The 14,585-nt window shown below is 49.5% G+C and overlaps 1 protein-coding gene across 5 annotated transcripts; it reads left to right on the forward strand.

The window, feature by feature from the left end:
* The first annotated feature begins 281 nt into the window (after positions 1 to 281).
* On the forward strand, positions 282 to 10,599 carry Myadm (myeloid-associated differentiation marker). 5 transcript variants are annotated; one of them, NM_001093764.1, is given in 3 exon segments: positions 282 to 569; positions 4,447 to 4,535; positions 7,966 to 10,593. In NM_001093764.1, a coding segment is annotated over 1 exon segment (963 nt). In that variant the 5' UTR covers positions 282 to 569; positions 4,447 to 4,535; positions 7,966 to 7,967; the 3' UTR covers positions 8,931 to 10,593.
* The last annotated feature ends 3,986 nt before the right edge of the window (positions 10,600 to 14,585 follow it).

Consider the following 14,585-nt stretch of genomic DNA (forward strand, 5'->3'; position numbering starts at 1 on the left):
AAAGTACTAGCCACGAACCAAACCGAAACCTGATTTGATCACTCACTGGAAGAGAAAATGACTCCCACAAGTTTTCCTCTGACTTCAACATTTGCACTCTCACACATAAAGTAAATGTGTAGTAAATGTCTGTGTGTGTTTAAACTAAACTAAAACCCTCCCTTTTGCAAGGCATAAAATGACAAAGAGGGTCTGTTTCTGGGTCTCTTCCCAGACAGGCAAAGTGAGCACACAGCTCTTCGCCTACCCATCCCTACCTTGTTCCCCACCCCCACTTCTGCAAAGCACGAAGCAAGAAGCAAGCGTCCAGGTCCCCTCTCCAGCTCCTCCCTCCTCTGTAGGACACGAAGCTGGCTGTAGTGAGCTCTTGGACCCCTTCGAACCCCCACCTCCCACCCCCTTCGCGAAGCTCCTAGCTTCCTCTCTAGGGCTAGGACTATAAACCTCTCCAGTCTTCCTGGAAGGTAACCAGAAGCAGCCGCCGGGAAGAGACAAGCAGCCGCAGCCGCCACTAGGCCCCGCCCAGCAGCAGCAGAGCAAGGCCGCGCCCGGGACCGCTGCAGAGCGGGGTGAGTGAGTGCAGCCAGGAGGGAGGGAACCAGGTGTCCTGGGTCTCCGCCCTGCCCAGGGGGCCAGCATTGGGACCTTTAGGAGAGACCTAAAGGTCCCTCCAGCATCGCGACCTTCAGCTTCTTTTCCCATCTGGCTCAGTCGAGTTCTTTCAGGCCCTTAAATCCGACTTTTTTTTTTTTTTTTTTTCCCAATCCTGCATCTCTTTCCTGCTTTTGCCCCTCTCCTCCCGGTACTATAGGGCCCGAGGAATCCTTCCCATATGATAGAACCTAGAATCCAGAGCTCCGGGCCCTAGCCCTGTCCTCATAAAGATTCTGAGTCTCTCCCTTTGTCCTGAAGGCAGGAATTCAGGCCAAAAATAGCGTGCCCTTCTAGACTCAGGCAACCAACCAACCAACCACATATGTTTTGAAAACTGAACGCTCAGAAATCTGGTACCCTCCCTCCAAATTTCCAGGAATTTAGCTACTATCCATCATCCTTTCGCGTCTCCTGGCTGTGATCTTCTGAGACTTGGCCCAAGGGTCCTCAGGCCATGATTACAGTGTAATTGGAGATATGGCCCACTCTCTATGCAGACCCCTAAACGAAGGAATCTAGTCTTTGTTTTTTGGGGGTGGGCCCTCACTAGTCAAGGTAGCTTAAGCTCAAGGCCTGGCACCCTAAATTCTGCTTCAGGTAGACAAGACTCCGTTAAACAGAGGTCTAGCTGACCCTCAAACTGCTGGGACCTGGATGTGTAAGATTTCCTTTTTCTGGGTATCGTGGGGGAACTGATAGACAGAGGCGTGGGGCGGAGAGCGGGAGAACTGAATGAGAGGTGAGACTAGGCGTGGGGACCCGGCTTAGTGGGGGGGGGGCGACGACTCTATCTGAAACAAATCATAAACAAGTACGTTTCTATGGCAACAGCATTCTCCGGTCTACCCTGAAGATTTCTTTCTAGAGCTATGACAGGGAGGATAGCCCCCAGGAGACCCCACCCCTCCAGCTGCTGTGTCTTCCTGTTTTGTCTCCACGGCTACGGTGACCTCAGCTCTGCACCCCCTCACTGGTAGGGCGGGAGATCCAGGACGCTAGCCTTCTGGGGGCGTGGTGTGGCATTAGCCCCGCCTTCGGGGCCTACCAGGGATAGCCTGAATGAAGGGAAAGTCCCTTTTCACCGCCCTAGCCAGGCCCAAACCCCGCCCACAACCCCTCCCTCGCGCGCTCCTCAGCTGGCCAACTCCACCCAGTCCTAAGACCCTTTTGGTCTGCAGCTGTCGTCCTTGTTTGTGCTACAGTCGCCACTGCCTGGAGAGGTAAAGCTGCAGGGACCCCCAAAGGGAAGGAGTTGTGGTCCAGGATCCTTGGTTCTAGAAAGAGGAGTGGGCACGGATTCAGGTGTCTGGATCCCTAGAAACACTGCAGTTGGACCAGGACTCAAGCTCTGGATGAAAGGCTGAACATCTGAGCTCATACAGGTCATACATGGGAAAGAAGAGGGACTGGGGAGTGGGCACGTGGGTATGAGGAAGGACGGTGGTACTTGGACCCTTGAGGCTGAGAGCGGTAGGATGGGATCTAGACTCCTAGGTCTGACCAAAAAGGTTTGGGATCTGTATTTAAGATGGGTCTCAGGGAGGAGGGCAGGATTCAGACCTTAATCTGGAGGAAGTTGGGGGTCTGAATTTGTTCTGAGGGAGAAGGTACTGGAGTTTGAATTGGGACGGAAGAAGGGAGGGGCTGGGATCTCGACTCTTGGTTTGAAGACTCGGAAAGATTGAGTATAGATCCCTGAATCCGAGAAGATGGAACTCCTGGATGCTTATACCTGGTGCTTATACCTGGAGGGACTCAGGAGGGGAAAGTCCTTGTTCTGACCCTCCCAGAGGCCTGCACCCGCACTAGAGTATGGGGGGGGGGCTGGGGGGAGGGAGGTAGGAATCTTTGAAGGCTTACGGCTGAGCCCACCACTGGTGTGAGGCGTGGCCTGGAGTCTGTTCAGGGCTGTGCCCAGCATGTGCCCTGTCTGTGGAGTGATGGATGACCTCAGGAGTGTGGCATTGGGGATGGTAGCAGGGGTGCTGGGTGTGGCCCTGAGAGTGGAACTAGACCTAGGAGGAAACTCTAGGGGCGTTTCCTCACCCTGCTTATGTCTTTAGCTGAGCATTCCTGAGCAATGACTTCAAACGATGCTGGAGGCCTCTATCACTAGTTCCGTTACCTCTCCTAAGGTCTTCCTTTCTTTCTATTCCTCCTTTCCTAACTTTTCTCCCTGACAGAAGGATTTATGCTGGACACTAACCCGCCATTTTTGTTTTTGTTTAAAAAATTTTAAAGACAGGCTTTATGTATATAGCCTTTGTAGTCCTGGAACTCGCTATGTAGACCTGGCTGGCCCTGAACTTGTAGAGATCCGTCTGCCTCTTCCTCCTAAATGCTGAGATTACAGGCGATCTGTTGCCCACTTATTATAGTGCGGGGTGCCTGGCTTCCCAAAAAAACCAATCCTGGTGGGAGCTGGGGGTTTCTGCCTTTCTGTCTCAACTCCCAAGTGCCCTGGAGGCTTCTAGTTCCCAGGGAGAATTGCAACTCCTGCATGAGTTCTTGCCTGGAGCCAAGGAAGAGCTGTGTCCTGGAGCTCCATCAGATTGAAGGAGTTTTAAGGAGTCTCATTCCCTTAGCCCCAGTCCCACCCATTAGGGGTTGAACCTAGTACCTCACACATGCTAGTCAAATACTCTACTTAAAACCTCACCACTACTGACTTCCTTTCCCCCCATCCCCACCCCCACCCCTTGGTGGTCTTGAACTCTCTCTGTGACCCCAAGAAGGCCTCGAATTTCCAATCCTGCCTCTACCGGTGCTTTGGGAACACTGTTCTGCACTCCCAGGCCAGACTTTCCTCATTCTGAAAGGACTCAGAGTTCAAAAAAAGATTTTTCCCTTAATCCCAGCACTCAGGGGACAGAGGCACGCAGATCTCCGTGAACTCAAGGCCAGCCTGGTCTACATAGCAAGTTCCAGGCCAGTAAGGCTTACATAGCAAATGCTTATCTCAAAATAGAAAAATAGAATATATATATATATATCAGTGGGTGAGGGACGCAGGGACACATCTACTGCAGAACACGGAAAGAGTTCAGAGGACAACTTTTGGGAGTCGTTCTGCCTGGCTCCAAACTCACACTTTTCAAGTAACCATAAAAATCTCTCTCGCGCCGGGTGTGGTGGCACCCACCTTTAATCCCAGCACTCGGGAGGCAGAGGCAGGCGGATTTCTGAGTTCGAGGCCAGCCTGGTCTACAGAGTGAGTTCCAGGACAGCCAGGGCTATACAGAGAAACCCTGTCTCGAAAAACCAAAAAAAAAAAAACTCATTCTTTCTCTTTCTCTCTGTCTCTCTGTCTCTCTCTCTCTCCCCCCTCCCTCTCCCCTCCCCCCTCCCACTTTCGCTCTCTCGGCGGGGGTCTTGGCACTACCTCCTGGTCCCTGCCACATTGCCCTGGCTGAGGCAACTTAAAGCCCTTATAAGGAGCAGAGACTCTGGGGCCAGGCTGGGCCTCCCGCCTCTACAGCCACCGCCCAGGGATCTCCCTCTGCAGGCTGCAAATCAGGGCTAGGTTAACATCACTCACGCCCCTCGCGAGCCTGAGGGCGGGCCCTTTGTCCACATTTGCTTCCACCCCACCCACGCAGCAAGTTCTGGGAGAGGAAGGAGAGGGGCGGCGCTTCCTCAGGGCAATCTCTGGGGCCTCGCCTGGGGGATCTCTGCCAAGTATGCGTCCCCACTGGGAGACACGTCCCAGCTGTGGAGTCTAGGGCTCCGGGGTCAGAGTGCTGCAAGGAGGACTGTCTGAATTCCACTCTGACTGTCGCTCTCTTCCTCCAGGGCTTCTGATCAGCCTTTTCCAGGTGTGCAACCCTAGCCGCCTTCGCAGCCGGAACTTTCTCCTTCCGGGTCCTCTGTTAAGGGAGCAGGTGAGTGTGCTCCGAGTCCTAATTCCTAGCTCTTGAGGGTGGAGCGGACTTATTTGAGGGTCAAGAAACTGGGGTGGGGAGCTGTGTGTACAATTTTTAGGGAAGAGGATGGGGTTTAGATTTAGCCGGGAGTCGTTAAGAGTGGAGGATTTAGAGCCCTGTACTATGTTTAAGTAGATGGAGGTGCACCAGGGGCCAGAACCCCTCAGTTTAGTAGTGTATGCCTGAAAACTGAATTGAGTCTATGGTAGGAAGACTGGGGATTCCTGGGACAACTAACTAGCTTAGGCAGGAATACTGAATTGGATTTATAGGAGGAGAGGAAGGACTAGATCCTGGATCCCTGGGTATGAGGAAGGAGGGGAGTTGTGCCTAGATTCCTAGATCCTGAGAGACAAGGGACCTGGAGGAGTTCCAAAGGATAGAATCAGAGGCATCCATGTGTGTAAGAAGTTGTATCCAGAAGCTGGCTCCTGTGTACTTCGGGAGCTGTTCTGGGACAGTGTGAGCTTCCAGAGGTTAAAGCAAGCCCTTCTGTCTTTCCGTGGGCTTGACCTTAGCACGACTTTTCTTCGGGGGAAAGTTATGAATAATTCTGTGTTCATCACAGAACACAGGATGATGGGCTGCCGCGCGGTGGTGGCTACACCTTTAATTACAGCACTCCAAAGACAGAGGCAGGCAGATCTCTTTGAGTTCGAGGCCAGCCAGCCTGATCTGCATAGTGAGTTCCAGTACAGCCACAACAGAACAAACAAACAAACAAAGATGCAAGGTCAAAGAGACCAAAGTTAACCCAAGTGCACTGGGTGAGCCAGTGAGTGGACTGGAAATACTTGCAGGGGCATAGAGAAGCCCACCCCAACATGGAAGACTCATGGAAGACGCATTTCTGGGGTACACTGCTCAACTTGTAGTCAGCTGGGCAGAAGAGTCTTCCTGTCCTCTCTTAATTGTTTGCTGCTCATATATTACTTCAGCTTTGGGAGGGGCCTCATAGCACAGCCCTGTAACTTTCTGAGCCTTGGGGGTTCTATGGTTTGTCTTTCTAACATGTAATTATTGTGTGTGTGCATGTATGTGTACACCCCATAGCCAGTGTATGGAGGTCAGAGGACAATTTGCAGAATTCCACATGGTCTATCCACCATGTGGGTCTTGGGGACAGAACTCAGCTTATCATGCTCTGTTGTAAGTCTCTTTCTTTCTTTCTTTCTTTCTTTCTTTCTTTCTTTCAATTTATTTATTTATTTTCCATATATGAGTACATTGTAGCTATACAGATGGTTGTGAGCCATCATGTGGTTGCTGGGAATTGAACTCAGGACCTCTGCTTGCTCCAGCCCTGCTTGCTCCAGCCCAAAGATTTATTTATTATTATATGTACGCTGTACATATAATAATAAATACATACATAAGTAATATTATTATTATAATAATAAATAAGTACACTGTAGCTGTTTTCGGACCCACCAGAAGAGGGTGTCAGATCTCATTACGGATGGTTGTGAGCCACCATGTGGTTGCTGGGATTTGAACTCAGGACCTTCAGAAGAGCAATCAGTGCTCTTACCTGCTGAGTCATCTCAACAGCCCATGTTGTAAGTATCTTTACCCACTGAGCCATTTAGTTGGCCCTTAGTCTCTATAGCTTTTGAGTTATTTGAGTCCCTCCCCTCCCTCTATCAGCTGATGTTCAATTCAGAAGAAATAACTACAGAACTGACAATAGTAATAAGAAAATTGGACCTGGAAACCACCTTCTCATATCTTTAGTGGCATCAGCCGAGAGGTCAGACAGTTAACATCCTGAGAAGGGCTCTGGCATTTGGTCCTAGTTCTGAGCCTCTAGGACAAGGAGACAGAAGCTGTGGTTTGCAGTGTAAAAAAAGAGATGTGGCTGGGCAGTGGTGGCACATGCCTTTAATCCCAGCACATGGAAGGCAGAGGCAGGTGGATCTCTGAGTTCAAGGCCAGCCTGGTCTACAGAGTGAGTTCCAGGCCAGCCATGGCTACACAGAGAAACCCCGTCTCGAAAAAACAAAACAAACAAAAAGATGTTAGTCCTTCCACTCACTTCCCATGTCAGGGTTACATGGTACACTAGAAGGCCGAGAGGCCTGTCCTGAGGTCTAGCCCTGCATGACTGATCTCGAAAACTAGAGATTTCAGTGGACTGCTCAATGAGAATGGAGGGAGTTGAATTTTCCTGTACTTGAGGTACCTGTTAGCTGAGTCCCTGGAGGAAGTGATAAGCTCAGAGATAAGAAAGCAGAAACTGAGCAGTCTTCAATTCTCCAGGTCTGAGGTAGGATTGGGGGTGGGGTGGGTGAAGCTTGAAAGGAGGGGAGAAAGAAAGCATAATGTTCCTGGTCAGAGATCTCTGGAAGAGGAGTGAGAAGGATGCAGGTCCAGTACTCTGGTTAGATGTGGGAGGTGGAATAGAAGATGGAATTTTGAGTGGGTAGGGGCTGCTAAGGTCTATGTTGCTCTTATGTACACGAAATCTTTTCACAGGGCATAAAGTATGAGGAAGTTAGAGTCTTGGCTATGGAGAAGTTAGAGATGACTGAGTCGCTGTGGATAAAAGAGGGAACTTTGTACACAGGGCCTGGGGTAAAAAAAAAACCCTAGGTCACACACAGGAGGAAGTGAAGTACAGGCTAGATCTTAGACCATATCTTTCATTGCTGGGTGGGTGGTTTTGTTGTTTGTTATAAAACAGGGTTTGTTTGTTTGTTTGTTTGTTTGTAATAAAACAGAGTAGCCTTGACCATTCTGGAACTCACTCTGTAGACCAGGTTGGCTTTGTTTGTTTTAAAGGCAGAACCACATTCTGTAGCCCAAGCTAGCTTGGACTTTATTACAGAGCCGAGGCTGGTCTCCATCTCACAGTAGCCTTCCCACTTTAGCCTCCCAATTTCTAAGATCATGGGTGTGCCCTTCTTGACTTGGTTTGCGTAGTGCAGGGTTCAGATCCAAGGCTTCCTGAATGATATAGACAAGCGTGTTACCAGCTAAGCCACATCCCCACGGTCAAAGTTGTAGGTGTATGTTTGGGGTGAGTCTGTATGTGTTCGCATGGAGGTCAGAAGTTGGTTTTTTCCTTCCAGGAGTTATGTCCCAGTAAGCCAGCTCTAGTTTTCCAGCATGGCAGCACACACTCCCGTGGATAGGATGCTGACTCCCTGGGAAAGGGAAGCAAGAAGTATAGCTTTGAGTGTTTGGATTTTGGGTTTTCTTATGGGTAGGGCTAGGATGAGCCTAGAACCTAGATGACCAATTCATTTTTATAGTTTATAGACAAGTTCCATATATTAAGACACATCCTTTTCAGAATTCAAAGTAATTTGTTCCAAAACGGATGAGGGCTGGGTACCTGGATTCCTCAGTATGTGAGATCTTACCCAAATGCTTTTCCTTTTCTCAGCCATGCCGGTAACAGTAACTCGTACAACCATCACGACTACAACGTCATCCTCCACCACTGTGGGGTCCGCTCGGGCGCTGACCCAGCCGCTGGGCCTCCTCCGCCTCCTGCAGCTAATATCCACCTGTGTGGCTTTCTCGCTGGTGGCCAGTGTGGGTGCCTGGACAGGGCCCATGGGTAACTGGGCCATGTTCACCTGGTGTTTCTGCTTTGCTGTTACCCTCATCATCCTGATTGTGGAGTTAGGTGGACTCCAGGCCCACTTCCCCCTGTCATGGCGAAACTTCCCCATCACCTTTGCCTGCTACGCGGCCCTCTTCTGCCTGTCGTCTTCCATCATCTATCCCACCACCTATGTGCAGTTCCTAGCTCATGGACGTACCCGGGACCATGCCATCGCTGCCACCACTTTCTCCTGCGTTGCCTGTTTGGCGTATGCCACTGAAGTGGCCTGGACCCGTGCAAGGCCCGGTGAGATCACTGGCTATATGGCTACCGTGCCAGGGCTGCTCAAAGTTTTTGAGACCTTCGTAGCCTGTATCATCTTTGCCTTCATCAGTGAGCCGCTCCTGTATAATCAGAAGCCAGCCCTGGAGTGGTGTGTGGCAGTCTATGCCATCTGCTTCATACTAGCAGGGGTGACCATCCTGCTCAACCTGGGGGATTGTACCAACGTGTTGCCCATCCCTTTCCCCACCTTCCTCTCAGGCTTGGCCTTACTCTCTGTTCTCTTTTACGCCACTGCCATCGTCCTCTGGCCCCTCTACCAATTTGATCAGAGATATCAGGGCCAACCCCGCCGTTCAATGGATCCAAGCTGCACTCGTAGTATTAGTTATATACAACCCAACACGGTGTGTTTCTGGGACCGACGACTGGCGGTGTCCATCCTGACAGGTATCAACCTGCTGGCATATGTGTCTGATCTGGTGTACTCCACTCGTCTGGTGTTCGTCAAGGTCTGAGATTGACAAGGGGCTCCCTTCCCCATCTCTCCTTGCAGCCTCTTCAACCAGTTGATTACCCAGGTGATTGGTACCATCCTGTTTTCTCATCTCCCTCCCATTTCCTCTTCCCTGTTAGATATGTATAGTCTTCCTTATTCCCCGTTTGCCTTTTCTATCTCTTTCTTACCTTTCCTCTTCTGGTATGCCTGTTTTACCCTTGAGCTGTGGCTCCACAGTTTGCCTCGTTCATTTTTTTTCTATCTCTATAGTCTTTCCTGTGGGTTTTATCACCTGCTTATTTTCTTGGGAGCCCTAAGAAATCTTGCTTTCTTTCCCTCACCCCTCAAAGGTGCTGGCCCCACACATCCCACACTCCTTTACAGTTACCCACACTCTTTTGCAGTTCTTTACTCCAAGGGTCTCTTTAGGGGCCTCATTGCCAAAGCATGCCTGCCTGCCTGCCTGCCTTAGCTGTGCCTTAGTCTGTGTGTGTGTGTGTGTGTGTGTGTGTGTGTGTGTGTGTGTGTGTGTGTGTTAAGGGGATTGGGAAGCAGGCCATATAATGTACCTCTCCTTTAAATTCAAAACAAAGCAAACAAAATCCTGGAGGTCAGCAATTCCCGGTGGCCAGAAGTCAGCATTATGCAGTCTCTGCCTCTACTTGTCACTCAACGTTGCACCAAATTGGCTCTAGATTTTTTTTACCAGGCTTACTGAAAGCCCACCACCTAGAGGATAGATACCCTAGATGAAGCAATGGATGGGCACCTTTTCCTAAACGATTCTCTGTGCTATTTAAACAAACCCAACAAAAATATCCACATGGTATCTCTCTCTGTGTCTCTGTCCCTCCCCCCACCCCCAGGGTTTCTCTGTGTAGCCTTGGCTGTCCTGAATTTGCTCTGTAGACGAGGCTGCCCTCTAACTCAAGATATCTGCCTGCTTATGCCTCCCTGGTGCTGGGCTTAAGGGTGTGTGCCATCACTGCCAGGCCACCCATATGGTCTTAAGACAACTCTGAAGTATTTCTGAGCGTCAGTAATGGCTGCTCGCTTATCTCAGTGTTAAAAATAACAAGGTCTGCTTTAGCAGGAATGAGAAGAGAAGGAGCCTTTGCCGGCCTTAAAGGCATTAAGATCATTAAGCTCATCTTTTCCTTTTCTGAACACAAACAAAGCAATCAACTAAAAAGCCCTTTTTTTTTTTTTAATAGCTTTAGAGATTTTCTTAATGTGGCCCATTCTGGTCTCAAACATAATTGTGTAGGTGAGGCTTCCATTGAACCCTTGTCTTTCTGGCTCCACCTTCTGGGTGCTGAGAGTACAGATATACCACCATACCCTCGTTGTGTAGCCCCGTTAAAGAGAGAAGGTCCTTAGACATCTTTTCTTGGGCTACAGGGTAGGTTTGGGAGTAACAGGATTGGAATGGCTTGTGTGTGCTGTACATGAACCCGGGTCCTCTCATGTGCTGCTTGCTTCTTGCTGCTGCTTTCTGCTTCTTTGACATTACTAGGTATATATGGATAAATAAATGTATAAATATATATATATATATTTTAATTTTCTGGAGCTTTGGGTTCCTGTAGCTCCTGCTGTCAGTCACCCTTTCCCACCCCTCACATCCATAATGTTCTTTTTTTAAAAAACAAAAACAAAAAAAACCCTCAATATAATGATAACAGGAAGACTCATGCTTTCTTTCTCTCCGGGTGGGTGGGGAGGAATGAAGGACTCCAAGAGAGAGGTGAGACTCAGATTCTTCAGTTTGATGACAGAAGGGGCGTAGGACTAAGACAACCTTGGCCTCATCAGAAAACAGTGGCAGAGCCTGGGTCTCCCCCCCCCCAAAGTTATGTATTTATTTTAATTTTATGTACATTGTTGATTTGCCAGCATGCATGTCTGTGAGGGTATTGGGTCCCCTGGAACGGGAGTTACAGACAGTTGTGAGCTGCCATGTGGGTACAGGGAATTGAACCCAGGTCCTGTAGAGGAGAACCACTGAACTATCTCTCCAGCCTCCCCGAATCCCCACCCCTTTAAGCTGGTCTCATGTAGACAAGGCTGGCCTCAAACTCAATATGTAGCCAAGTCCTACCTCCTCCAGTGCTGGGATTACAAGTAAAAGCCACCACACCCCGTTTATGCAGTTTTGGGGACTGAGCCCAGAGACTGGCCCATGCTGGGCAAGCACTTTACCATCCGAGCTATATACCATAGCCGGATAGTCTTCTTAATTCTTCAAAATGGGGGTGTGGGAGCCTTGGGCGCTCAGGGGTTGTTGAAAGCACTTGCTTTGGCACCGTGAGAACCAGGGTTCAGGTCCCAGACCCAAGAAACAAGCTGAACATCCCCTCAAATGCATGCAACACCCCCCATGGTAAAGGTGGGGGCACAGAGAGTCACTGGGCTTGCTGGCTTCCTGCCTTAGACAAATACGCAGTGAAGGAAATGACAGATGGTGCCATTTTCTGGCCTCCACGACTACACTCACAGGAACATACATTTTATAATCTTAAAAAGAAACTAGGAACGTTGACTAGGAAAGACAAGAATGCAATTTCTCCCACAGAAAGTCCCTTGAGAAACACAAGGCACTATGGTTTGGCAAGTAGCTTAGAGGGAAAGTACTTGCTTAGCATGTACAAAGGCCCTGGCAGGCCTGTCCCTAGCAATACACACAGATTCAGGAAGAAAATACCACTTGGGCAATTCAGAAATACAATGTCCCAGTGCTGAGAGGTGATTTTGCAATTAAAAAAAAAAAAAATGCTTGCGTCCAGTTCATAGCGCCCCCTTCAGGAGCTGAGCTCACAGCTACAATCAGGAGAGATAGCTCAGATTAAAACCACTGACACCAGGCTGGGTGTGGTGGCACATGCCTTTAATTCCAGCACTTGGGAGGCAGAGGCAGCCGAATTTCTGACTTTAAGGCTAGCCTGGTAGTGAGTTCCAGGACAGCCAGGGCTACACAGAGAAACCCTGCCTCGAAAAAAACAAACAAACAAAAAACCCTGATATCCTTTGGCCTCCATGATCACACACATAAAGAAATTTCAGGATCATACAATCTCTTTTTGCACCTGTGCCCACACAAAGGTAACTTGGAAAACATTTGGAATAAGTTTGGAAGTGAATGAAAAGTAAATAAAAGGAAAGGACTGCTCTTAGGTATAGTGGAGGAGGAGAAGGTTTATTGTTGATAAAAGGGAGGCATAGCCAGAGGCAGGGACATCTAGGAGAGTCCAAAGTGACTCTGAGGTGGGCCATGTAAGGAGAGCGGGGAAGCTAGGAGACCAAGAGGCCAGGACAAAAAGGGCCTGGTAACCAAAATGGCTGGGATATAGAGGGGAGAGCAACTGGTGGAAGGGCAGGCAGCCCAGCTCCTGAACTGAAGGAGTTTAAGGTAGGGGGTTGAGATATACCAGCCGTATTCTGTAACTGGTCGTGACTGAGGGATGCTGGGAGAGCTCTGCTTTGATATGTTAAATAGGCACCTCAGTTAACCATTTGCCCCAGGTTTGAGACCTAACAGGAAGTACATGGGAGAAGAGCCAGTGAGGACACACACTTTGGGGTGAGAAGTCTTTATTTCTTCAGTGCTTACCAAGACGTATCTACACCAATTCCTCTTCTCAAGAGGCCATCGCATCCACTCCTTCCCGTCCTGGTTCAAGAATACCTTCTGGAAGACACCAGAAAGAATAGCTAGAGGGTTGTGTGGATCAGTTGGTAGAGTGCTTGCCGAGCAAACACAAGGTCCCAGGGGCAATCTCCAGTATCTGAACACTTCCCTACCCCACGGGTGATGATAGATGCCTATAAACCCAGTTCTTGGGAGGTAAAGGCAGGAAGCTCAGATGTTGGTTATCTTTGATTACCTAGCAAGTTTGAAGCCAGACAGGAAATACACAAAGATTTACTTACTTACTTACTTATTTATTTATTTATTTATTTATTTATTTATCAGACAGATACCGTGTAGCTCTGGCTGGTCTGGAACTTGCTATGTAGATCAGGCTGGCATCAAACTCACAGAGGTCCTCCTGCTTCTGCCTGGGATTAAAAGTGTTCAAGCCCTTATTTAAACAACAACAACAACAACAAAATAGAACTGTAGCGTCCAGTGATCTGCTGCTTTAACTCGGGAAAGCAACAGAGGAAGAAGCTGTACCCCCAGTGCCCTTCACCCGTTGCCCCAGAAAACCACAGACATCAATAAATAGGCTTGCAGGTTGGTCAGAGAACTCTGTGTTCAGAAGGGTGCTTGAGGACTGACTCTAATTCCTTCACCTCCCCTGCACCTTCTGGAATTCCGACTCCACTGCGACCTCAGCAAAACCGCAAAAACGACGTGTTGCTGAACCGACACCCGCGCCACCGCAGCCGCCGGCATTGCACGCCGGGAGTAGTTTTCCTTTGCGTCCCAAGAATAGCGTACACGAGGGCCCCAACTATAAGTCCCAGAGTGCACTGAGCTCGACAGCCTCTGGCGGGCCAGGATTCCCTAGAACGGCTTCCTGCCAGAATGGATCCGTAGGAAGACTGGAACCTCAAGAAAGGCGCATCGTGGGGCGTGACCTGGGGAAGAACTCAGGGGAGGAGAGACCTGGGCGTGTGCATAGGAAATCCCAGGGTGACACTGAGTTGGGAGAACCACTCAGGTGGAGAGTCACAGGGAAACACGAGAGACACCCAAGACAGAGCATAGGGAGATCCAGAGTCAAGAAATACACTCTGCTATAGTCATAGGGAGATACGGAGGGGACAGGCCCTCAGAGATGGAGAGTTACAGGGAGACGTGGATAAAGGAGAGACCTCCAGGGCTGGAAAGCCATAGACAGAGTGGGGAGAATCCCAGAGACGGAGTCTCGGGGAGGCAAAGGAGGGAGAGACGACAAAGAGGAGAGTCGAGATTCCCCCGAAGACAGTCCCAAGGAGACACCGAAAAGGGTCAATATCCCCCCAGAGACAGTCACAGGGAAAGAAGGAGAGACCACTAGAGCCAGAGTCACATGGAACAGGGGGGGGACCGCAGAGATAAAGAGGATCACAGGGCCAAAAGGAAAAACCCTGAATGGGTCAGAGAAAAGGACAGAAGGGAAAGGCAACTACTCAGAGAAAGCGCCTTCTAGCGACAGGAAAGGAGAAATACAGAAGCAGGGAGTGACGGACATCGGGAATTTAACTAGGGAATTTAACTAGCTGAATTTAACTAGCAAAGGTGAACACAGATTAGCGAAGATCGGGAAAGGCAGGACAATGGAAATGAAAACATTTTCAGTACACCATGTGGTGCATGAGGAGAGACGTGAGCAGGAAAAAGAGAGAAGCAGAGAGGGAGAAATGGAGAGAGTAAACAGGAAAGAAGAGAGGAAAAGAGAGAAAAGAGTGAGAAGGCAGAGAGAAAAGAAACACACCCAGAGGGAGGCATAGCACCAAGCCCAGAGGCTCTAAGAGCGATAAAGAGCCTGAAGCATCACGAGGAATGAGACACTAGCCTCCGTGTCTATCAGAAAGTCCTCAGCACTAAAGACAAAGTTTCTTGATTAAAAGATTAATATGCCCAGAGACACACGGGTCTACCCCAGATTCTAGATCCTGACAAAACCTACTCATGCGGCTGAGTGGGGGAGGAAGATGGGTGTGGGGGCCAAGATGACTGACTGAC

This window comes from Mus musculus, chromosome 7 (assembly GCF_000001635.26).
Source record: "Mus musculus strain C57BL/6J chromosome 7, GRCm38.p6 C57BL/6J".
In the NCBI taxonomy this organism is placed as follows: domain Eukaryota; kingdom Metazoa; phylum Chordata; class Mammalia; order Rodentia; family Muridae; genus Mus; species Mus musculus.